We start from the raw sequence: 26,994 nt of genomic DNA on the forward strand, positions 1-26,994 counted from the left end.
GCAGCTTCTAGTTCTTCATTCATGCAACCTACTACTTGTTTCTCTCCTTTATTCATTATGTCTTATTCTTAGTTTAGCATTAATTAATAAACAAAATTTTCTTTAAAATCCTGTAGTGAATGATGTATTACTGCACCCAAAGACTACAGAAATTTGTTCAGCTGCCAATGTCACTAGTGTGAAGTCTGGAGCAGCATGAAATCTGTGGTGCTGAACTCCATCCTGCATAAATCATTGCACTTCCAAAGGAGTTTAGTAAAGTACTCAAGTAAATCTTTGACAGAGGATGACATCAGGCACATTGTTGAGAATGCTCCTTATACTAGTGTGAAGATCGCACCACTCTTCGATCAGTACAATAAGCCCTGGATGAAGTGTTATGTTGAAATTGTTAATGTAGAGCTTGGGAAATTGCTCAGGGGAGATAGGTGTCCAAACATGAGATCTACTGATGCCCTATCCCTCACATGGTCACATCATACACAACACAGTTAGCATCTGAATGCTCCTGGCATAAGGCTGCAGCATGGCTAATTGCCAGAAGCATCCAAACCTAACAAAGCATAATGCATCCTATGCCAGTGATTCTCAGCATGTTCCTTTTTTTTTTAATTTCTCTTCTTCTTCTTCTTCTTTATTTTTTTTTTTAAAGAGGATAAATTCATCTGCAAGACAGCACTATAGGATAAATATAGTTACAATTAAAACAGCTGCTAAGAATACAAAATACTGCAGCTTAGACAAAACTATGGATGTTAAAAAAAACACATTTAGTGTCTTCCATCAAGACAGCAGCAACCTCATTAATGAAATAGGTGAAATTCTCATTTCGATACTGGAGCATGAAAGGATTGGTGGAATTGGTGGGCATTCCTCAGGCACATAAATTATAATAATGTAATGTTGTTATTACAACTATTTGTTTACTGAACAAATTACACTTGGTAGTTTCTGTTACGTCAAAAATTTCGGAGGTCTGAATTGCAATTATCAAAAATTCTCCTCAATTAAAATATCTCTCAATCTACTTTGAAAACATTTAAATTGTCCTGTAACTTTTTAAATTGTTCATGGGTAATGACTTGGTTAACAAATCAGTCAGTTGTTCCTTAATATTTATGTAACAAACTTCAACAATTACCTTGCTTGCATAATCTCCAAAAGAACTATATCTAACATCAATGTGTTACATTCTTTGATGCTCCCTGTTTCCAAGTATATGAATGCGAGAATGTTACTTTCAAGAATTCTCGCTAGGTAGTTGGCCTCGAGACCTGTGTCAGTCAACAGCTGAATTAACTGCAGAAGTTCACCTGTCGTTGTGGCGAAGCCTACATATTCAGTTTCAGTTGGAAATAAGGAAACACAACTTTGTAATCCAACAAAAAGTATTTACATGCAGTTGCAAAAGGACTCCTGATGTACTCACAGACTTCCTATCTTTCCATCTGCCAAAATCTGCATCTGTGTAACAGAAAACCATCTCCACTCCTCCCCTTCCATAACAAAACCAAAATCCAACATTCCTTTAACGTGTTCTATAGCTGGAGTCACAAATGATGGTGGTTGAGTTTAGGCTTGTTCTGCACACCTTTGTCACACAGTCTCCAACAGCCAATAAGCGTTCAGCAGTGTTGTGAGTGCTCTGCTGTGAATGTCGTAGCCAGTGTGAGCATTAAACGTGATCATAGAATGTCATTTAGTGAATTTTTATTCCATTGGTTGCAGGTTTTCATGGCTGATGGTGGTGGTAAGTGATGTATTCTACACAAGGAACTGACAGGCATAATTTGCAGGATACACGCTTTCATCAAGCCCATAGCAGCCATTGCTCGGAACTGATGACAATGCAATCCCTCTCTGTTTCTCACCCTGTAGCACCACCACTATTCATGGATTGGACCATGGTACTATTTTAAGCCTCCTCCAACAGTACTCCATACGTTTGCTTTGGTATCTGTTGAAATAATTTAGTGCGACACTCAGATTCAGTCTTGTAAGTGTAGCACACATCAAACAACCTATCAACTTGCAAAATGGTTTGGATTTGGCTATTGATGATTATTAAGCTCCAGTTTGCTTTTCACTGTGGATTTGCTCTCCATTGGTCTCTCAACTGGGTTACAGTTGCTCATGTCAAAGCATTACAGTAGTTTTTACAAGTTTTATGTTGACTCATAAACATTTTAAAATCAGTACTGAAAAAGACAGTAATAGAATTCTCACATATCTCACATGAAACTCTGACTTTCCAAAGCCCCTTTAACCAAGCTGCTCTCAGCAAAGTTACTTGTAACAATTGTGTCATCATCTTCATGTAATAGAAGATACATTACACTGTCGTCAGAATCACCCACATACAAGCATTTGTCAACACTTGACTATGTCCAATACTATTGACAAAGCTATCAAATGTTGCATTCCACATCCAAGGAATTAATTTCTATCCATACGAGGCCTTTCTAAGCTTTAAGGTTTGATTCTTTTGACGTGTGATACTTTCAGAGATCTTCAAGTAGTTCCCCAGGTAGAAAATCATTCTTGACATCCATTTGACATGTATATCAATCCGTTTCAATGATGATTGACACAAGCATTCTGAAGATAGCCAAACATGCAACACGAGCATATGTTTCATTATAATCATAACCATAGTGGGTCAGAATTTTTCTGGGTGTGGTAGCTGAGTATGTGAAATGGTGACACTACTGGTACAGAAGGCCAAGGTCAGGAGTTGGTGAGGGTGGCTGTTGTATGCGCTAAGGTGTTAGTGATACAGCATTGAAACATATTTGTTGCTTGTTGTTTTACAGTATGGATTGTGTTCTCCAGGTTGTGGAAGGTGTGCTGATGTTTATGAACGATTTCATAGTCAAATTCACTCTAAAAACCCACCTTGTCAATCTTCTAGAGGGATCTTTTAAATGCAGTAGGCATTTCAGTGAAGTGTGATGTATTATAACTTTCACTTCCTGCCCAAACAGGTTAAAATTGAAAGTAAGTGATCCTATAGATCACTGCCAATATTTTCTTCTATGTGGAAGAGTAATGGCATTCCACCCTGTTTAACTGTTAAGATGTGTGTGCTATAGGACCTATATTCTGAATGAGAATGCAACCAGTGGCACTATTGCTAGCATCACAGGAAAGGATTAATTCTTTGTCAAAATCAGAAAACACCAGTACTGGTTCTTCAGTTAATGCATTTTTCAGCACCTGAAAGACATACTCACATTTCTGTGATGATTTAAATTAAACACCTTTCTTCAGCAAATGATTTAATGGTTGAGCAATTTGTACCAAGTTTCTGACAAATTTTAGGTAACAGTCACAGAGGCTCAAGAAAGATTGTTGCTGTTTCATTGTTTGAGGGGTTGAGAACTCATAGACTGCTGGCATCAAACAGTGATCAGTTCATACACCTTCTTCACTAATAACATGGCCTTGTACTTCACTTGAGTCTGTGGAAAATTACATTTTTCAATACTTAGCATAAGACATGCTGCCTTTAGTCTACTGGATACTTCCTACTACCATTTTACATGTTCATGTCCAAAAAAGCAACATCATCATCATTTTCTAGATTTTAGGCCACACAAAAACTCTGTCTAGCAACCTTTGGAATGTGGCTAGTCTATTTTTTTAGCCTAAGTGGCATCCTGCAATATTTAAAGTGCCCCCAGAAAACCACAAAAGCTGTTTCAGGTCTTTCCTCAGACACCATGTCGTTCTGGGGGTGAACACTCCACAGATCCATTGTTGAGAAAAATTTGCATCTGCCTACATTATCAAACATCTCCATGATATTACGTATCAGATAGGCATCAGTGATAGTTCATGCATTCAGGTATCTATGGGTGCAACAAAAGTGACATTACTTGGTGCAATCTGTTGGCTTTGGTATGTGATATGGCTTCCTATAAACCAGAGCATTATTTTCTGACAGTATGTTGTGTTGTGTAACAGGAGTCACAGGTAATGGACCTGATGCATTAAAAAAATCTTTAAATTATAACAGTAGTGCTTTCATAGTTCTCTAGTCACTGCCCTGCAGATGACACACTTCATCATGTAATGAAGAATCACTGAGGGTATGTTTGAGGCTGTGGTCAGTGTATGACCCATCTATATCTCCTTCATTCAAAATATCCAGCAGTGTGATGATGAAGCCCTTCAGGTGACTTGCATAGTTGAAACTGAAATTGTACAAGTTAACCCGAATCATAAAATCACCATTCACCTTATTTATGTGTGCTACGCTTCTGCATACAAAGCAATTCACACATAACATCTCCTGTGGTAAACTATGCTTTCAGAGATCAAAAGTTATTTCCCAGTACCTGATGGTACATTATCATGGGAACCCATTTTAAGCTTATGTGTACACTGTGCAGATGGCAATACCTTTATGGTTGGTGCACCTTGCGACATAGCCTTGCTTGCAGCAGTATCACCCAGTGGAAACAAGGCCCTCCAAGATCTATGGTACGTCATGATGTTTAGTAAGGAAATCAAGCACAAGAAGTGCTAATACCCTCCACCAACATGGGACAACACTTCCACATGGTTGGAAAACTCTCTACCTGAATGCTAAACTTTACCCAATGAACTTATATCATTAATACCAACTCCACATAACCTGTAATTCAGAGACCCTAGTCTCTTACTACCCAAGAGATTTAATGTAGTGGATGAAACATGTGCCCTTCTATCTACTAAAAGCCTGTGATCCCTGCCACCAATAGTAGCATTCAATCTGTGAATTTGCTCTTGCACTACTACACTTTATTGAGAACATTTTCTGGCAGCTGATACATTCCCATTCATGTTTAACACACACTTTTGCTCATACTGATTTTCCCATTTCTTATTTCTACACTCCCAGATACTGTGACCCACTTGTCCACACTTCTAGCATTCCAGCTGATGAGAATACACTGAGAGTCTTACTCTCAGTGTAGCACTGTACTGACTTCCTTATTCTGCATTAGCTCATAGGTTTGGACATTGATCTTTCAAATCCCATTTGAGAACGGTTCCATTGCGTCAACATATTTGATTTCTCCCTGATGAAATGAATGCTGTTTTGCATATGATACTGTTGTATGGAATGTAGCCATGTATGGAAGTGAAACATGGATGATAAATAGTTTGGAAAAGAAGCGAATAGAAGCTTTGGAAATGTGGTGCTACAGAAGAATGCTGAAGATTAGATGGGTAGATCACATAACTAATGAGGGAGTATTGAATAGGATTGGGGAGAAGAAAAGTTTGTGGCACAACTTGACCAGAAGAAGGGATCGGTTGGTAGGACATGTTCTGAGGCATTAAGGGATCACCAATTTAGTACTGGAGGGCATCGCGGAGGGTAAAAATCATAGAGGGAGACCAAGAGATGAATACACTAAGCAGATTCAGAAGGATGTAGGTTGCAGTAGATACTGGGAGGTGAATCAGGTTGCACAGGATAGGGTAGCATGGAGAGCTGCATCAAACCAGTCTCAGGACTGAAGACAACAACAACAACACTTTTGTCATTATTCCTCTGATAAATGTTTGAATATCTGCACATCCTACAAGGACTCATGGAAGTAACATATGCCTTAGCCTCTCAAATCCACCACAAATTGGTTGTAAAAAGGCAAATTTCATCGGACCAGCTGCCCAACTCAACTGCAGCTGAGCTGTCATTGAGAAATGCAGTCACGTCCTCTGTTGCCTTGCCAGAAAAAGGCAATATCAAGCTTATTACTGGAGGATCAATAGAAGGAGAGGGTACACTCATTACAGTCTTAATATCTTCAACTTGCCCTAGTACTTGCTGCTTCTTGGCATGCAGTAACTCTGCCTGGTCCTTGAAATGTTCTAATTCACCAGCTTTCTGTTTAAGCATTGCTTGTAACCTAATGATCTGCTCTGTCATTGTGGCAAGAGAATTATTCAGACTAGTGGTGAGTATTTCTACTGGCATCTTGTGTATTCTACTACTGCCCAGACAATTAAGGAATATATAGTACAAAAGGGAATGACACCAGGTTCAGGCTACAGAGTGCACAATACACAATGACTTAGTCTAGTTCTTCCAGCGTATCAAAGCCCACCTAAATTCACTACAATCTCATGCCAAAATACTACACCATAGATGAGTGAAACATATGTCTGGCACAGCCTTCATGTATGGCAACCCTTGCCCAGAAAGACTGCAAAGTGCACACATAACAGGTGTTAAATGTGACTAAAGACAGTTACCCTTAGCAGGAGACAAGTCAGGAGGTTCATGTAGTCGAACAAGAGTGACCTTCACACTGACATTAATGTCCCTACTCTCCACCATGGTCAATGAATTACACAATAAAAATGATGAATTACAAGATAAACAAAATGTTTCTCACATGCTGCCCTGTATTGTACAAAAAATTGGTTGCAAGATGAGCAAAGCTGTTGTGATAATGACAGCAATGTTAAAAACTGGCACCAGTGATAGCGACATTGGCATGAGGCCCACTTTTGATCACCAGTTGATTCAATTTTGCTACCACTTCCTTTCGATTTTGCCTATTTGGATGACACACTTATCTTTTCCTCATCTGTGAAGGAACATCAATTTCACCTTGATGCAGTTCGTGCAGCTCTTGTGGCCTACGGCGTGGTTATCAACCACAACAAATCGCAGCTCTGTTCCACATCTGTTACTTTCCTTGGCCATACGGTCTCTGCCGATGGCATCCACCCTACTAATTCACGAATTGCAGATATCCTTGCTCTGCTTCTCCCTGAGGATTACGCACAACTGCACTGTTTCTTAGGGATGATGAACTTTTATCCGTGACATATACCTCAGGGTGCCTCTGTCCAGTCGGCTCTAACTGACGTCCTCTCCTGTAAAAATACAACAGGAAAGCGTAAACAGGACTAGACTAGGCGTACACTGGATGATTTTGACAATTTAAAATTGGCCATTGCACAGGCTATTACTCTCGCCCACCCCGACCCTGAGGCGCAGATTACTGTCACTACTGACACTAGCGAGTCGGCGATAGTTGCTGTCCTCCAACAGCACATGGCAGACTCAATGCAGCCACTCCATTTCTTCTCAAAAAAGCTAACAAGGAGTCACTGTAAATGGTTGGCCTTCGAGTGCGAGCTCCTCCTGGTTTATGAGGGAGGCAGTCAAACATTTCAGGTGCGACATTGAAGGATGCGTTTTCGCCATCTATTCAGACCATAATCCTCTTGTTTATGCGATCCACAGCCCAGCAAAAGATCTCCCACCGTGTCGCTTCCAGCACATGGACTTTACTTGCCAACACTCTTTGGATGCTTGTTACATCTGCGGTGAGGAAAATGTAGTTGCTGAATATGTCTCCCGCATTTTGATGATCTCCGCCCCATTGAACTTAGAGGAACTGGCCTGGATCCAGGTTGAAGACATGGGCACATAATGTCTGCTGTTGGACAATGGATCTTCGCTTGTCATGACACCCATTTCCCTGTACAGGTCGTCAACTCCTATCATCTGTGACGTTTCTACTGGTTCACCTCACTCCTTGGTGCCTTCCCCTTTTGGCATGGGATTTTCGACTCATTACATAATCTTGGCCACCCTGGAATGCAGGCAACAATAACTCGTAAGCGAATGTTTTGTCTGGCCGGGAATGCGGCACGTTTGCCACTCATGGTCACGCACGTGCGTTCCTTGTCAATGGAGCAAGGTGAGCAGACATGCGCAACCGCTGTTAGAACATTTTGATGCCCCCAGATGCTGCCTGTGCCACGTGCACATTGATGTGGATTGTCCTCTTGCCCCGTCAGAGGGATACAAATACATCCTTTCCATGATTGAGCGCGTCACCCATTGGGTGGATGCGGTACCCCTGGTGGACATTACAGCTGAGACAATCGCTCGAGCATTAATTTCGGCTTGGGTGGTTAGATTTGGTTGCCCCCGTCACTTACCACAAACCAGGGCCACCAGTTCAAGTCATCACTTTTTGCTCACATGTGTGAGTTGTGCAAAATTTCACACGACTGCATATTATCCGCAGGCCAATGCACTAGTGGAGCGATGGCACAGAATGCTAAAAGCTGCACTCATGTGCCACAGCAGGCTTTTGTCTGAGGCTCCGCCATGGGTATTGCTGCGAATCCACTCAGTGCACAAGGAGGACCTCAGTGCTTTGTTGGTGGAGATCCTGTATGGTGAACTGTTCATCCTGCCTGCCGAATTTGTCGAGGACACCTCTCCACCGGCTGCTACTGACCTGCCGGCCCTTGACAAACAAGTGCGTGTTCATGTCGCCTGCCTCTACCTCATGCTCACACCACGCCACAGATATTTGTTCATAAGGACTTGAAATCATGTGATTTCGTCATGTTGTGCAGCTCTGCAACCACCATACTCTGGCCCACACAACATATTATGCCACATGGTCAATACATTCGTGATTCTGCTCAATGGCCACCCAAGTACAGTTTTTGTACAACTTTTAAAGCCTGTGTGGTCCCTCCTGGAGCCACTTCTTGCTGCACCCTGCTGACCTGCCTCTGCCGACGTCTCGCCCGCTACAGCCCCCATCGACTCGCCACCGCCTGCGCAGTAGTCCGATGCACAGGACTCTGACGATGACTCGCCTGAACCATATACTTCGCATGTCGGATGCCGCCATCGTCCGCCGCACTGGCACGAAGATTCTTTTGTGGACATACGCTAGCTCTGCCCCAATGTGTTCCGCAGTGCCAGGGATGGGGGTCTCTGTGGTGTTTCTGATGTGAAGTGATAATTTGTTGACTATGCTCTTTGGTTTTGTCTTCTTTTCTTTGTGTTCTAGTGCTATATTTGACAGCCATCTTTCTGTATTCTCTCTATAAAGTGATGAAATAAATGTTTTGATCGCAATGTAAAACCCACATAGTTATGTGAACAACAATGTAGGAAAAGACAGAGTGCTATTTACCACAAAGACATGTTAAGTTACAAACAGGCACAATTAAAAGACACTTACACACAACCCTTCAGCCACAGCCTTCCTGAGGACAACAAGGAGAAACACCTACCACTCTTTCACACGAGCAAGCAGATGACCGCCATAACCATATTGGCTGGTGGTCATGTGTACGTCAGATGTGCTTGCTTGCTTCTGTGGCCAAATGGTGTGTGTTTCTCTTCCTTATTCTGATGAAGACTGTGACCAAAGGCTTACGCGTAAGTGTCTTCTAACTGTTCTTGTCTGATATTTAATGCATCATCTTTTTGATAAGCAGCGATCTATCTTTTCCTACATTGTTGATCTTCCAACCTGGAATTTACATTGTTTGGTTACGTGAACAGTCATTTCTTGGAGTCAGTTAAGGTGCCAGTCATTTATGCTCCATCCAAAAACTGCCACGCCATCTGCTTGAGACCTGTCATTTGGTCTATTAAACTGCTGCTACATTTCAGACTAACAAAGAACTTTTTCATTTGTATTTATTTGATTTCAGTTTTACTTTTAATTATTCTAACCCAAATTAAAGAGTACAGGATAATTTACCCAAATAAGTAATGTAATACAATATATTTAAATCCATGAATCAGACATGTGATGTAAGGTGTAAATAAAAAAAGAGACATTTTTCATTAAATACAAATATATTATGATTATACAACACTCACTATGTACAACACCTGATTCAATTTGGTTGGCTTGGCAAATACATACTGGAGACAATAAACAGATATTTTCACATTAATCTTTCTGCACCTGCTGTAGATGACATTATCCAATCCTCCCACATACACACAGAAAGTGAAAGTGTGTCACAATGCAGAAAGCATAAAGAATACTCCACACTGATCCAGAAAGGTTGATGATTATTGTATTACTCAAGCCTTTGTGGTTGAATGCATAGTTTCCAGATCAGCTGAACAGATTAACCGTGTGCAGCAAGCATGAAGAATTGCAACAATTTGATGATTATTGTATGACTCAAGCTTTTGTTATTGCCAGCATAGTTTCCAGATCAGGTGAACAGATTATACGATTGTTGACAGGCCCAAGATTTATCATTTCTCCACCGTGTGTTGAAGGGTCCAAGTTAACACATATAACATCCTGAAACAAAACTAAAAGTTAGCACTCAGAAAGCGGATACCTAAATTAGCTGATATGAACAATGGGAACTGTAATGAACAAAACTATGAGAAAGTAATGGAACCGGCACCTAATATTTTCATGGTGAGACTTCTCTTGAATAGAAAATATACAAGAACCATGAACAGAAAAACAATCAATAACCAAGAAAGACAACTTGTATGTAGCTGATTGATGGGTGGTGTGTACATGAACATAACAACTCACGGAAGTTGAACTAACAGTTACTCTTTACCAAGGCTCAGCATCCACCCTCCCCCTATCTCTCTCTCTCTCTCTCTCTTTCTTTCTCTTGGTGTCTCCCTCAGGGAGATACAGTGAGCCACTAGTCTCCCCTTGTCCTCCCTTCAAATATTAATCTACCTGCTCTTTCCCTCATGCATCTTAACACTCAACATCCACTCCCCCCCCCCCCCTACACACACAAAATCTGCTACTTTTGTTACTATCCCACTGTCTTCATTCATGGTTCACAGACCCAGTTGTTGCAGGATACCTCCTGCCTAATGCCTCCTTGGAGCAACAAAAAATTGACTGAATTTAAAAATTTAAAATGCTGTCACAATCTAGTCATTAAGAGGTATAATCTTAAGTCAATGGTTTAGTGCAATAAGGCAAGTATTACAGCTAGAAACAGTATATGTCTTGAGGTGGCATAATTCAAGGCATGCAAATATCCAGATTATATTCTAACAGTGTTTGAGAATGAGAGCACTCAGTGACTTATAACACAGTTTACACATAATTTCAAACCTCTGAAAACTTTTTCTCACTGACAGCCCCCCAAAAATGATGAGAAGATCTTTCCTACTAAATCTATTAGCAACACTTTTGCACACAATATCCATGTATACCAGTCAATGAGTCTGCAAAATGGAAATTAAACTGTTCTAAATTTTTCTCGCTTGCATGCTTCACATTAAATATTTATCAAATTCTCAATTGTCATCATATGGTGTGAAGATGTTTTACACATAAAGTCTGATTCTTTAAAGAACTGGAAATTTACAGGTATTTCTCAGTCCCCACATTTGTCTGCCAGGGGAGTGTTCTCATGGGGGTGAGTATATGTTTTTGTACTGAGATTCTAAAAAGAGTAATGTTTTGCTTGTTTCTCCATTCATTTTCCAGTTCTTTGACATTTCTCTCTCTTCCTCTAATGCTCTACAGTTTAAAGTAAAGATAATTTGAAATGCAAAACCTAAACAAATTTTACAATTCTAGCTAGAGTATTCGTCTTAATTTTGGGCACACTCTTGTACAAGCACACAGTAGTATACAAAAATGAAAAATAAATATAAGTTTCAATGAACCTGCTCTGTGTCACATGTATCAGTAGAAGAACAAATTACATTAAAAGTATGGGAGTCTTCCAGAACCTGGATGGTTTTCCTTAATAAGAAACTCAGAATTACACAGACAGTACTGACCTGTCGGAAGCCAAGCTGGGTGCCCATTTCTAAATTAAGCACTGTATCACCCAGCACAAGCCTTGCACGCCCAGACTTCAGCAGCTGCACCTTACCAATCAGACCTTCTGACAGATCTTTTAGAGTGCATCTGTTGCTATTATCACTATCCGTTTCATTTGCCTGCAAAAGGTAACTGCATTAAAGGTACTTTATGCAAAAACAAACTGATCATTAAATACTAAAAAAAACATACTAGAAAACATTGTGGCTGACTCAATAAAGCTGCTGCAGAATGTAAGGCTGTTCCATTAGGTCAAGTAATTTCCAGGAAACTATTCAGAACATGCTGCAATTTACACACACTGTTATGAACAATTAGTTCTAAAATGAACTCCAGACAAGAAATTTGCACCTTCTTCTTGCACTAAAAGGGTAAAATGATAGGGACATTTTAATTATGAACACAAAAATATGATTAAAAAGCCATAGACAAAATAGAGAGTCGTATTGCAATTCATTTTTGGCAGCAACATTTCCACTGCTGCCAAAAACAAATTACTACACAGATACTCCACTTTATCACTGGGTTGCACAAGTTTATTTTGCCTTCTCTAGGGGCTGCTACAATATTGTGATGTGTGAAGTTCTGTGTGCACCAGAACTACAAACATGTAACCACAAACAAACAAAAAATTTATTACATCAGTATTTTTGGATGTATAATTCAAACTTTATGACAACCCTAATATGTTAGATTATAGCTTGTCCAATATATCTGCACCAGAGTACTTAATCTTATTCAGAATCCTATACTATGAGACAAAATCTACATGAAAATTATTTTTCTGCTTTGTGCTACATTTGTGTGCATCACAATTCAGCTTAATCCATTAAGAAAAATGTACTGGGAACTGAATGTAAGAATTTAAAAATACTTAAAAAGGTTCCTGAAAAATGTTCAGTTCTCTTAAGTTTGCACAATATTCTTACTGCTCACTTCTGCAAATAAACAATTTTGTTTGGCTGCACTGCCCAAGAAGATAATTTCATGGGACAAGAATGAATGAAATGCAAAGTAAGTCAATACACTTGTCTTCAGTTCAACACAGTGATAGGGTCTTCTGAGAACAAAACATGAGAAACTGAACTGTTTGATTAATTGATCTGTGTGTTGACATCATTTTAATAGTAATCTAACTGGATCCCCAGGAATTTTAGAAAGGGTGTTTAATTTAGTGTGTGAAGATTAATGTCTACTTCTGGTGCCAGCCAGTACAGAAATTTTTGCTTGTTCAAAACTGCATAATATGAGTCTTTGTTAGTAGGTCTGTTCATTTATCCTCTGACTATACCCTGTAAGAAGGAACAAAGGAAGATCAGGGTTTAGCATCCAATCGAAATCAAGGTCATTAGAAATGGAACACACACACATGGAATGTTTAAAGGATAGAGAGGAAATCAGCCATGCCCTTTCAAAGGAATCATCCCAGCTTTTGCCTGCAGCAATTTAAAGAAAAAAGAAGACCTGTATCCAGATGATCAGATGTGGATTCAAACTGCCATCTCCCAAATGTGAGTCCAAAGGGTTTGTTAATCACTGCTCCACATTGCTCGGTCTGTGTCTGGTAAGAATGAATGGGTATGTTTCACTAGTATGCTTGTCATCAGCAAATCCTACAGTTTCTGAACTCCCATTTGAAGTCACTGCAGATCACTTACATAGATAAGAAAAAGAGTGGGTCCAATTTCAATCTTTGTGGGACACCGTATGTTATATTGCCTCATATGACGAAAGTTCACTGATAACAGTATACTGTATACACCTAAGCTACTCTTTTCATCTTGTTCTCGTATGCATCACATAAATACAACTATAAAGATGGAAAGCATATCAAATGAATCTGAAGCAGACACAAATATGATTTTTGACTCACATGAATTATCCTACATGATGGAAAAAGAGGTGAGCAGTGCAATGTAATTAGAAATTACCAAACTCCAAGTAAGTTCAGCTAAGGTGCTTAATACAGGGAAAATGGAAATATTTTTACCGAATGCTCAGCTGGAGCTGGTGGCTTTGCCGAGGTTGAAGGCCTTGCTGCAGTTGAAGGTCTAGCTGTCGATGGCCTGGCAGGACCAGATGACTGCTCAGGTTTCAAACCAGGTAGACAATCGGGAAACTGCAAGGAGAGAAGGCAGTGCTAATACTTTTATTATTAACAGGAATTAATAATGAAACTCTTGGATGTCCTGGAGATATAACTTAACTTACATACTACCTTATTTTCATCATTAATATGAATATAATTGTTATTAAGTGCTGCTTTGGATAATGACTGGCAAATATCTGATTTTTGTATACTTACATCTATTGGTAGTTAATGATTTTATTTAATATCAATTATATAAGAAGGCAGTGGCTTGACACACAAAATTATATTTTATATTTCTTTTGACCAGGGATGACATTACATTGTCACGTAAGCAAAATTACAGTTACCAGAAACATTATCACTAAAAAGATAATGCAGGAGATAGCTTCATTTAATACAGTACAGAATACATATATAGGCACCTGAAAACAGCATGCTGCAAATGTTTGTTGCTCTTTAAGTTTGCAATAAAATAGTGACAGACTGAGAAATTGTTACGTTGTCTATTTGTACAAAAGATTCTGTTAAGGTGTGTGCTTGGAAATAATTCTGGCTTCTAGCTTTTTTCTAATTTATCAAGCATCAACCAAAAATCAAAAAAGTGATCTGCTCTTTGCTGTCAGAATTTGTTGAAAGGCTGATCTGCTCTCTGGTATGGTAATGATCCTACTGTTTCATCAGGCACACCTATTTGGGAAGTGAGCTTGAGGGCTGTGCTCCAGAGGATGGCCTGATGACAGTACTTGGTACCAAAACCAATAGTAGACTGTAGCAAATAACCGTTTCTGGGTTTCACATGAACCCCATTTATCTCTTACCCCACTAGCTCTTAGTACAATCCTTGGAGATGCTAGCACTCATTATTACTCCATACTCTGTTCTGATTTTCTTTTCACATTATTATTAATTTTTCATGACTTTTGTAGTTCTCTCTTACATTTTCCAACTTCTCCTATTGTTTCATACTTTCTTAAATGGCTTCTCACCTAAGCTATGCTTTCTTTAGGATGCTCAGGCCTTGAAAACTTTTTTATGGATTATATAACTTCTACACTTGTTTGTTCATAATACAGTTGATACCCTTGTACTCAACAATAAAGCTTGCAAGCACATGTCTGTACGTATCTCAGCCCCTTCACTACTGATAAAAAATACATTTGCATGAGAATCCCTTGCTAGTTCACTGACATCTTATCCAGACTTATGCCACAAGCTCTCTTTAATATCCTGCAATGGGAGAACTTCAAAATCATTTTTCTTCAAAATGCCAAACCAGTCAGTCACTTACAATAACAACAAAATATTCCACGGTAAAAATATGTCATGCAGGATAAATACAAAAATTCATATTCTCTGAACAGGTTGTTCTAAAACTGTTCATACAGAACTTTATAAGGTGAATATTGTTCTTCAGCACATAACTACTTCCAAACGACTGTCTGATCCCAACTTACTACATTGTCTTGAATTACCATATTTTCCTCAACTCCAGGCCTTCCCCTGGTCCACCTATTGCTCCTCATTTTTTGCCCCCTCCTGTATTTTTCGGATTTGCTTCATTCTGCGCTGGTGATCATGTTAGGACACTTGCTGCACCCAGTCCCTGTGATACCTATTCCAAATGTCATCTGTTCTGTCTCTTTTTCATCTTACTTTACTGATGCTTCCCATACTAATAATTTTGCTGGCATCAGATGCTCCTGCTGATTGTATTTTTTCCATGTTTTCAAATTAAATTTGGGGTCTTAAACTCCACCTTCCAGAAAACAGTGCATTTCTTTTCCTACTTACCCAAATAAATGGGGTTTTGCAGAAGGCAGACTTCAAAAACCCTAATCCCAGTGCAATGGAAACTCCAGGTTGGAATAATGACAATATTAAGAATAGGATAGATCCCTACTCACCATATAGAGCAGAGTACAGACAGACAAAACAAAATGACTGTTAAACATGTGAGCTCTGGGCCAAATGGCCTTATTCTAAAGTAAAAAACATAGACATTTGTGCAAGCACAAAACACACACACACACACACACACACACACACACACACACACACACACACACACAGGACTACTATCTATGTCTAGCTGAAAGCTAACATGTTTAGTAATCTTTCTGTTGCACCTGTCTATGAACTAATATCTCATCATCCATGTGGTGAGTAGCAATTTATCATTTTCACAGGTGGATCTCCCTTTGATATTATGTGTTTTGCCAATTACAGGGCTGGTATATGTGGTGGTAGGGGGGTGCATAGGGCTCAGCTACACACACACACACACACACACACACACACACACACACACAAAAACACACACAAAAAAACAACAGTACTTACACTGTGACAGCTGCCCTTCTTTCCATGTCAAACATTCCCTCCGTACAGTTTTTGCATTCAAGGCAAACATATTTGTCCATATGCAGTCTGTTTATAGCAATACCCCATCGTTCTCACCTCAGCCTTCAGTGGACATAATTACTCCACCAATCTACTTCAAAAGCAGATGTCGTGGGCCATCACATCAAATCCTAGTAATGTTCACCCCTTAAAAAAACTTAGGGGTACACCACTTATCACTCAGCACTATTCTGGTCTTGAATGTATTAATCAGCACTTCAAAAAGGGTATGACTTTTTAAAATCATGCCCTAAAATGTGGTACTTCGGTCTAACATTTTGTCCACCACACCCAGAATAGCTTTTTGTCACCCCCAACCTATGCAACATCCTTGTAAGACCCTATGCTCCTTCTGCACCCATCCCTCTACACTATGGCTCCTACTCCTGTGACCGTCCCCATTGTAATGCTTGCCCTATGCACCCTCTTACCACCACTTATGCCAGCCCTGTAACTGGCAGAGCATACACTATCACAGGGAGAACCACGTGTGAAGAGACATGTATTGTGTACCAGTTATTATGTGAAGACTGTTTAGCCTTTTATATTGGCTTGACTATCACCAAGTTATCAGTTAGGATGAATGGGCATAGGCAGATGGTGTACACTGGCAACACGCAATATTCTATTTAGAGCATGTTCTGCAACATGACAGTCGTGACCATGGTGCCTATTTCCTCACACCTGCCACCTGGATTCCTCCCCCAGACACCATTTCTCAGAACTCTGCAGATGGAGACTGGCACTACACCATGTCCTTGGTTCAAGCCATCCACCTGGCCTTAATTTACATTAATTTCTTCATAGTAACTATTCCTTTCTTCATTCCCTTTTCGTTTTCCATATCTTTCATGTTTTGACCTGCAAATTTTTTGTCATCCTCTTCCATGTCTATCACATACAATGAACTTAGCTTTCCACTCTTATTAGCTTGTACACGATGTTTTGGCAATAATCTCCGTGCTGTGTATTACCCTATCTTCCACCTTTAAGCTCCCAGATTTTCAAATCTCGTTCGGTGCAGTTCCCAACAATAAGTCTTTCCTTCTCATCCAGCCCATTATGTCTCCCCTGACCTGGGATTCTGAATGAATTTTCCTAACCCCACCCCTTTTCCTAAACCTCACCAATCCTTTTCCTTCACCCCTCTTCCGTTCCCTTCAACCTTTCCACCAGAAGGAGCCACGGGCTTCAAAAGCTTGTAAACTTTAATACCTTTGTACGTGTGTTCTCCTGCACCTGCTTGGTGAGTAGGTTTTTTTATCTGTTAAATTATATTAGATTTTTATTAATTGAATATTATTGTTGATAAAACCAACCTTTTCATAATACTGTCAAATTCCTATAAGTTCATTATTCCTAAATCCCTACCAAGTGAAGTGGCACAGTGGTTAGGACACTGGAATCGCACTGGAGAGGATGATGGTTCATACCGCATCCGGCCATCCTGATTTAGGTTTTTTTGCAATTTCCCTAAACTGTTTAGGCCAATGCCAGGATGGTTCTTCTTAAAGTGCATGGCCGATTTCCTTCCTGATCCTTTTCTACCCTGATCCGACAGATGACCTCGCTGTTTGGTCTACTCCCCCAAAAACCAACCAACCAACTTAAATCCCTTAACAGTATCATCACCATTCTGCACTTTCCCTCGTACAGGTTTCACATGAAATTCCTCCAAAAGCTATTCTTCCTAATACACCATCATTATGTAATTTTTAATATCCTACTGTATCATCACACAAATTGCTATTTCCCTGCAGTCCATACTTCGATTTCACATAATCCTCTGTGCTTTCACTATAACAATATTCAACTAACATCATCACAATAAGATTCCATATAATACATACCAATACATGAAATTCATTCTCATCATTTTCTCACACCTCTCTTTCATTTCAGAGTAATTACATGCTTAACCCTCTTTTTACCATTTCGATAACTTCACTTATTTATTGTTTACAAATAAAGTAGTTACAAATCTGATGTTTCTATTCCTCTGTTCTTTTTGCAAACATTTAGTTCAAACATATTGAGTAAAATAAAAATAATGTGTAGTAAACTGACCTGAAAGAAAATAAGTTGTGGTTCCGTACTATTAAAAATCCTATGCATTTCATTTTCAGCATCAGTTTGGGCACTGTGTCCTCCAAAATCTGTCTGCATACTTTCAACATCATTTTTATCAGGTTTCTCCTGCTTAACTGAAATAACTGTTTCTGTTAATGAAAACATCATAAGATTAAAGTAAGACTCCTGAACAACAAAAATAATGAAACATGAGTAACTAATAAGTCTAAATTTTTTTTTTTTAAAAAAAAAGAAACAATTCACTTACTTTCTATTTCATCCACATCTTTCTCCTTCTTAATTTCAGGTTTCACTTCAGTCTTTATTTCTTGCTTCACATTTTTTTCTGGAAGCAGGAAATACATTTTCTTAAATTTACATAGCCATTAGTAAGTACTAATTCTGAAATTAACTATCTCATAATACTGATATTGTAAAGGTCAAACAGTAAAGTGAAATAGGTGCATCACAGATATGAATTCACAGCACTTGAAGACAGATATCAACCATCTTGCCAAAGCTTACTTATAAAGTTTCAAAACATGTAGCAAATATAAAATCTAGGAATATTGTACACTGCCCTACATATCACTCTCTCAGGAACTGCAGAGAAGTTTAAATTAATTAAAGCTTGTAGGGAACCATTAAAAGAGTCATACTTTCCCCACTCTGAAAGTGAATGGAACAAGAAGATAAAATGTGCTACAATGGAAAGTATCCTTTGCCATGCACTTCACAGTTGTTAGCTGAGTATGTTTATAGATGCAGATAACATTAAGTACTCAAGTTGCACAAGTGAGAGATGATGTCTTTTAAAAACATTTTCATATTTATTAAATATGCTGGTAGAAGAGAGCCCCAAAATTTTGAATAATTTAATTAGCGTACCACACACACTTCCAACTGTCATTTCACATCATTGACAACATAACTCCCATTACTAGGGTGAAAGAAATTAATAAATAAGCAGCTGATGAGCTACTATGAGCAGCTTAGTACTTTACTGTGTCAAATTACTATCCTCTATTAACGATGGACACAATCATTTTGCAAAGATCATGTTTCCTTAACACAGCCCATTCCCATTTATCGAAGAAATGGGAACAGTGTTTCAATGACTAGGTTATGACTATAGCTTGATTAAACTTTTACATTCTTACAATACAATTCACCTCAATTTGGAGTTGGACTCCATACCAACTGTCTTTGTCTTTATCAGCATTCCATGCTGAGGTGAAGTAGGTTAGTTTCAAACAAGCATTGCATATGCTTGTCAGGTTGGTTACAGTGGGCGGTGGATTGTGTTTAAGAGAAAAGGTGCGGATGTGGTTGAGACCAGCAGATGTGTGATTCCTGTGGTGCTTGAGTAGCCCACATATAGTCGGCTCATTGCTGTACCTGAATTCTGTTGACGTCCACGTATGTCTTATCTGAGCCATTCATCTAATAACTATAATTTACTGTCTGCCATTACCACTGTCAATGACATAAGTTTAGAACTGAGACTCTAGTGAAGAAGGTGTTACTTCTGCTTGTTCCTGCCCATCATAGACAAGACCATTTCCATTGTGAAGTGACTTGTTTTCTCTGGTGGGACATTATCACTGCTTGATTATTTTGCAAGCTCTCAACACCTGTTGACTTCAGTCAAATCTAAAATTTTTGTTTGTGTATCAAGCAAGCAGTAAAGGAAACAAAAGATAAATTTGGTGTAGGAATTAAAATCCATGGAGAAGAAGTAAAAACTTTGATCTTTGCCAATGACATTGTAATTCTGTCAGACACAGCAAAGAACCTGGAAGAGCAACTTAACGGAACGGACAGTGGCTTGAAAGGAGGATATAAGCTGAACATCAAGAAAAGAAAAACGAGGATAACGAAAGGTAATCGAATTAAATCAGGTGATGTTGAGGGAATTAGATTAGGAAATGAGACACTTCAAGTAGTAGGTGAGTTTTGCTATTTGGGAAGCAAAATAACTGTTGATGGTTGAAGTCAAGAGCATATAAAATGTAGACTGGCTATGGGAAGGAAAGCGTTTCTGAAAAAGAGAAATCTGTTAGCATCAAGTATAGATTTAAGTGTCAGGAAGTCTTTTCTGAAAGTATTTGTATGGAGTGTAGCCACATATGGAAGTGAAACATGATCAATAAACAAAAGAGAAGAAGAGAATAGAAGCTTTCAGAATGTGGTGCTGCAGGAGAATGCTGAAGATTAGATGGGTAGATCATATAACTATTGAGGATGTATTGAACAGAATTGGGGAAAAGAGGAATTTTTGGTGCCACTTGACTAGAAGACGGGATCAGTTGGTAAGGCATGTTCTGAGGCATCAAGGGATCACCAGTTTAGTATTGCAGGGAAGCGTGGAGGGTAAAAATTGTAGAGGGACACCAAGAGATTAATGTACTAAGCAGGTAGGTTGCAGTAATTATTCGGAGATGATGAGATTTGCGCAGGATAGCATAGCATGGAGAGCTGCATCAAACCAGTCTCTGAAGACAACAACAACAACAACAACAACAACAAGCATCACCAAGACTGGCGATAAAGTCGTAGATGGCTGAGGTCATTTAATAAAGCAGAGCGCCTGATAGATGGCCATCAGTTCCACAGTAAACACACATGGCAGACAATAGATGATGTTCTGTTGAGAAGATGTGAAGGCATATCTCATGTGATCAGTGGATTTATAACCATCAGTGTAGAAAACAATGGCATCCTGCAACTCCCATAAAAGCGTTCACTACAAACAACGGAGCACTACTGGAGCAATGGACACTTTTGGATGCTACAAAAGTTCCATTTGAATCTGTGGCCAAGGAACTAACCAAGAAGGGGTGGTGCAAAGCCCAACTGGTAAACCCACCCAAGGGAGGGGAACTGGCGAGGGGGGGCAGGCTGCAGGCAGGCAAAATCAATAAGCCACGAAAAGAACCAAATAAGAAGTGTGAGCAGAGGAAGAGTGGGTAGTGACGGCACAGGAAATCAGGAGGTGGGATCACTGAACTGAAAGGGGAGGGATCCCAGTGCCAACCAGATGACTATTGACAGTGTGAAAGGGAATGGCGACTAAATGGATATCACAATGGTGAACCACGTCCAACAGAAGCAGTGTGGAAGGGGCAGCTGATCCATACACTTCACAACCATAGTCCAGATGAGACAGTACTAAAGCCCAAAAAAGGAAGAGAATGATGAAACGATCTGCCCCAAGAGGTGTGGGCAAGGACGCGAAGAACATTGAGTTTATGAAAACAGCCAACATCAGATGAAGGATATGGGGCAACAAAGTAAGCCTGTTGTCAAAAAGAGCACCCTTGACTTAAGTGGAGAGAACTGAAAACTGTGCGAGTGTGTTCACGTCGAAGCACGCCAGATGGCAACCTGGAGCTGTTGCTCCGCAGAGGCCACTGAAAGGGAGATAATCCAAATACAGAAATAACACACATGCAGAGCAGGGATGACCAATGGTCTTGCGGAGGCCACAAGTCCATTAATTAGCAATGAGAAAAAGGGAGACAATACTGAGCCCTGTGGAATGCCATTCTCTGGGTCCACTGAAAACTGAGAATGATGCCAACCGTAATTCTAAATGACTGGTGAATAAAAATTGGTAGGGGGATCTGAAAACCCTTGTTATTGAGTGTAAGTAGGATTTGATAGTGCCAAGCTGTGTTATAAACCTTACTAAGATTGAAGAAAACTGTGAGAAGATGGCGGTGCAGTTTCCAGTCAAAACAGATGATCAATATGAGATTTTCCCTTCTGAAAGCCATACTGATAAGGAGATTAAAGGTCCCCAGATTCAAGGACTCAACTGAGCAGACCAGCATCATTTGTTCAAGTGTTCAGGCTGATTGGGTGATAACTATCCAAGGTAACTATCCAAGGTAACAGATCCTTGACAGGCTTCAGGACAGCATCTGCAATACTATCACTCCACTGAAAGGCAAAAATGCCTTGGAGCCAAATACGGTTTCTGGGAGAGGAAGGCAGCTGGTTTGGAGGCTGATGCTGTCACAAAATCAAGGTGTTCTGTGAGAACTGGTGGATCTGTAAAAAGGCCACCTGGAAGGGCAAGACCTAGAATGGAAAACTGCCACTGATAACTTGGAGGGTGCAGAGTGTAGCCCATGGCCATGATGAAGGGTCAGAAGAACCTTTGGAGGATACAAAGTGTTCCCAGCATTCCTGCTTGCTCTGTTTCATTAAGTAACAGGTTTTGGCATGAAGATATTTAAAGATAATAAGACTGGTGGAGAATGCATGGCACTTAAAAAGTTGAAAGGCATGATGATGATCACAGATGACGGTGGCAATGGTCGTGCTCCATCATGGAACTGGCTGATTGTGAACAGGGCCCGTTGAGTGGGGAATGACGATGCTGGCAGCGCAAATTATGTTACTGAACAGATCATGAGCAATTTTGTCAACACATTCTGACAAAGGAGGTGGAAACACGACCTGGAATATATATAGAAGCCAATCAGCATGATGGGTAAACTGGCCATTGGGAAGCGGGAAGGAAATCAACGGGAAGTGATCACTATCACAGAGGTTGTCACATGATGAGTGTAAGGAAGGGAGAAGGGATCAATGGCAAAGAAAGTGCCATATGTGGCTTTAAAATCAGAAGGGGAACCAGTCACATCCAGCGAGCAGTCTAGACACCTAATGACTTACGGAGGGGAGGATGGCCCATTCATTTAGCTACATAGAGAAGGTTAACAGGATATTTTGAAGGAGTTATGGAACTCTGTTGGAACAAATAGGCAAGATTTGGATAACTACAATCTTTAATTGCTAATTGGAGCAAAACTGAATAAGTAACCTCTATGAATGTACACTCTTCCTGATTGTCTTAGACCCATAGAAAGAGGTGCGCAGCTAATTCAGAGATGCAAACAGAGCCACAGCAAAACTACACAAGTCCCAGCCCCAGCCTGACCTACAAGGAGGACCACTTTCTGAACTGAACTCTCACTCCGGGCAATGCCGCTACTGCCTTTATAGGCAGCATTGACCCCTTCCACTTTGGTGTCTGGCCACCGCCCTTCTGGCCCTCGTATGTTACCATATAAGGTTATCGCCATAGCCCACATTGTGCTTTGTCAGGTAACGTCGCGTGATACCTCGTGAGTCTACATCACTTTTCTGGTTAACGCCCTTTCTGCAACGTTGCCTTTGTATTCTCAATAAAACTCACTCATTCTGGCTTCTGCTCTACTGTTAGGTGTTGCATATTTGGAATATGTGACACCTCCCTCCCTCCTCAGGGAAAAATTTGTAGGTGCTGTCCTCAATGACCACAAATTTTTGTACAACATTCTTGCATGTTTCATTCATTCCTTATAATGTGAAAAATACACATTTGTTTTACAATATTACTCTCACATGCATAAATGTTTATAGTTTTCCACAGCAATACATATAAATCCACCTTCTCCTGTAAAAGGACAAATTTACGTTTCACACTTCCCATCAATGTTACATTCTTATGCATACATTTCACTTTACAACAGGGGACGTTGCATATCATGATTACATTTTTCATCTCTCATTATATAAATATTCGTTATCATTTTACAATTGACTTTTCTGGTTGGATGAGTATATACTTCTATTTTACAGTCACTTTCACTATCAACTTCATTGTCAATTAAACTTTATGCATTATTGCGCACTCTGTAACATGATCACAATTTAATTTTATGACAAAGGAAACACTTTTTTTCAGTTTCCTTCACTTTAACAGTTTGATAGACACTACGTCAATACTTTCAGCACTTGTCCGTTTTAACAGTTTGACAGATACTTCGTCAAACATCACTTCGCACATTTCTAGTAGGCACTACAAGTCTCTCAAAAATTATCTCTTCGCTGTCTTCTGATGTCCTCCTTGTAGGACAACACCTTACTACATCTCTATCTGCCCATTGATTTATGATATTGTTTTTAATACATATTTCTCTGCAACAGTCATCACTCATTATTTTGAATACAACTTAAAGCAGCCCTTACACCAGTTACAATAGTTGCATAGACAACAAAGAATTACTATTATCATCACATTAGAGCCCATGAAACTCTGGAAAGAGAACTGACTTCACAAGAAATTGCTGAATGCACTTCTCTCCTGATATACAATTTCACTCTGCAACTCATCCAACTTATGTCCTGCAGGAGTTAGGACATCTAGCTACCTAACTAGAGGCTGTATCAGCAAACCTAACTTCAGTTCAATTATATTTTGTCTCTTGTTGTTTACTTCTCAACAATCTATTTGCATACTCAAGTTTGGTACAATGTCACCACTATGGACATTTGTTCGTATTGCATATCAGGATTGTTTCATCATTTGAGCTGTATATCCATGACATTTACCTAAAAATTTCTATTTCCCTGTCCTTCATGACAGATGAGGGAAATGCCCTCATTCACTGGGGCAACAAAGAGCCATTCATTATTACTTAGTGGTGTCCACAAACTTTCATTTAATACTATTAACTTTTGCACGCAATCATTCAGAACTTCTTGCACTGGTTGCAGCATCTTCGCCTCACATCTCATATTATCATATGTAAATAAGAGAAAGAAAAGTTGTTTGCATATTTTGAGGCTCTGATCTGTTTTACATTGTAACCTCTCCTTATTTCATTTCACATACCTCCATCTTTCATCATAAATTAGCTGTAGCTCTTTCTCAGGGGCAATATACATAAATAAATGCCTCGTTCTGTCCACCTATAATGGTAACGGTAGTAATTGGTACAGGTTGTACACATTGTCTTCTAATAGTGAGGTATTCAGCACATAACTTAAGATGTTTCAGCTATGAAAACATCCAGATCAATAATTCTGATCAATTCATAACCGCTGTCACTCGTTAAGCTGCTTATCCTTGATTTCATCTTTTATCAGCTATAGATAGGTCATGATCTGTACAGGATTGAACAGATGCGGCATCAGAATGCCTTTCTGAGTGTTAATAATTGCTGATATAAACATATCATATTCTCGCTGTAGCTCATCAAGTATACCTGTGTGTTGTATTAATTGTTCACTAAAATCAAAATGACTACTTTCTGCAACCATTTGTCAGTACTGTTCTCAAATTCTACAATGTGTCAGCTTAACTGTTTCATTCCACATGTGATAATCTCTTCTTTTCTTTTGCTATGGAGTTTACCGTTTGATTAAAACTAGTCAAGGTAGCTTTAACTATAGTCACTTGCTCCTTCAAAAGTCTGACAGCTGTTTATGTTTTCCTTCTAAAATGCCTATCTTTGCCTTGAAGTACATAGTGTCATCTTCGTCTAGGATTCCGAACAAAATTTTACTAACCTTGCCCACAAAATTTCAGATCCCTTGTTACTTTATACGGGTTTCATGTCATGCTAATTGTCCAATCAGTACTGGCACTTTCTCAAATTTCCCTATGTGCCAATTTAATGCAAATTCTGCACTTTTATACTCTGCTGCACTGATGTTCTGTAACTCTAACCTAACCTTACAAAATCAAGAACCTTGGTAAGAGCAAATTTTTCTTTCAATTCCATCAAATTGAAATAACTCACAATTTTCCAAGTTACACAGTAAATTTTGACTTGCCCCATGGTATCGTAAGGGAGTGACATCTGGAACTTCATTACTTGTGTACACAGTTCTTGTCTGGTGCGCTCAATTCCTGTGAGCAGGAGGATAATGACGGTGATGCAATATGACACCAATATCCGGAATTAGAAAAACTCCTTCTGTCTATTGGCATGAACCGTAAGATGGTTGTTTCGTTTCAGGCAGGTTACCACATTACGCCACTTTGTTCGTACTACTGTGTATAGACCTAACCATTGCATATCTAACTTACGTGATCTGTCTCTTCGTACGCTCTCATCAAACAACAGAACCTTATTCCCACAACGAAATTCCTTGGGATTGTGTTCTGCATTTTATTCCTCATTCTTTATTTTACATTGCACATTATGCTCTCTTGCACACCAGTGCATTTCTTGCATGTGCTCCTTTAGCTCTGTCACACAGTCGTCAAAACTATACCTCATTCCAGCCAGATCTTTCTGCAGTATCCTTGTAATATCATATGTTCTTCCAGAATAACTCACATGGCATACATCCTGTCACATTGTGTGGCATCGTATTATATACAAAAACTGCAAATGGAATCCAACTGTCCCAATTTGTCTGTGCTTTATTGACATAATGCCACAACATTTTCATTAAAATTTGGTGCAACCTTTCTAACACTTTGTTTGTTTGTTTGTTTGTTTGGGGGAGGGTCCTGGTAGTCTGAATCTTTTCAATACGCGGCAGTTTACACAGTTTTTTCATGGTTTCACTCATGAAATTATTTCCCGTATCACTTAACAATACTGACGGTATCCCATATCTCAGTATAATGTTCTCAACTAGCATGCGTGACACGGTATCAGCATTTGTCTGTCAATCGCTTCAGCTAACATAAACTGCATACTTGTTTCCACTGTCCGTCTGATTTAATGGTCCTACTATATCAATATCACACCTTTTGAAAACGTGTTCAGGTGCTTTTGTTATTTCGTGAGGTTGTTCTTTAGACAACTTTTGTATATATTCCACTAAATCTTTTTTATACCATTCCACACACAGTATTTCTTTATTCATTCATCACTGTGCCCTGGTGTCCTCCAATGGCAGAATCATGAAACTGTTGTAATATTGCAGCTTTTTCACCTTCACTTATTTATTCTGCATCATCAACTCAGCTGTCTCTCATTTCCTGATATACTTTTCTATATCGCTGATACAGTTTTCACACTTCCAAATACAATC

At 39.4% G+C, this 26,994-nt stretch overlaps 1 protein-coding gene across 2 annotated transcripts in view; it reads right to left on the minus strand.

Annotated features, from left to right (window-relative positions):
* Window positions 1-9,449: 9,449 nt before the first annotated feature.
* The window catches only part of LOC126284021 (DNA-directed RNA polymerase III subunit RPC4), a 48,274-nt gene continuing 30,729 nt past the window's right edge, over window positions 9,450-26,994 (minus strand). The window contains exons 5-9 of one of the 2 annotated variants that reach the window (XM_049982570.1): window positions 18,434-18,511; window positions 18,163-18,299; window positions 13,594-13,722; window positions 11,561-11,722; window positions 9,450-10,091 (exon numbers count right to left, since the gene is read on the minus strand). In XM_049982570.1, coding sequence (XP_049838527.1) covers window positions 9,966-10,091; window positions 11,561-11,722; window positions 13,594-13,722; window positions 18,163-18,299; window positions 18,434-18,511 — 632 coding nt within the window. In that variant the 3' untranslated portion in view covers window positions 9,450-9,965. Of the gene's footprint in view, window positions 10,092-11,560; window positions 11,723-13,593; window positions 13,723-18,162; window positions 18,315-18,433; window positions 18,512-26,994 lie in introns of both variants that reach the window. The other variant, XM_049982569.1, reaches the window with a different exon arrangement.

Source organism: Schistocerca gregaria, chromosome 8 (genome assembly GCF_023897955.1).
Source record: "Schistocerca gregaria isolate iqSchGreg1 chromosome 8, iqSchGreg1.2, whole genome shotgun sequence".
In the NCBI taxonomy this organism is placed as follows: Eukaryota; Metazoa; Arthropoda; class Insecta; order Orthoptera; family Acrididae; genus Schistocerca; species Schistocerca gregaria.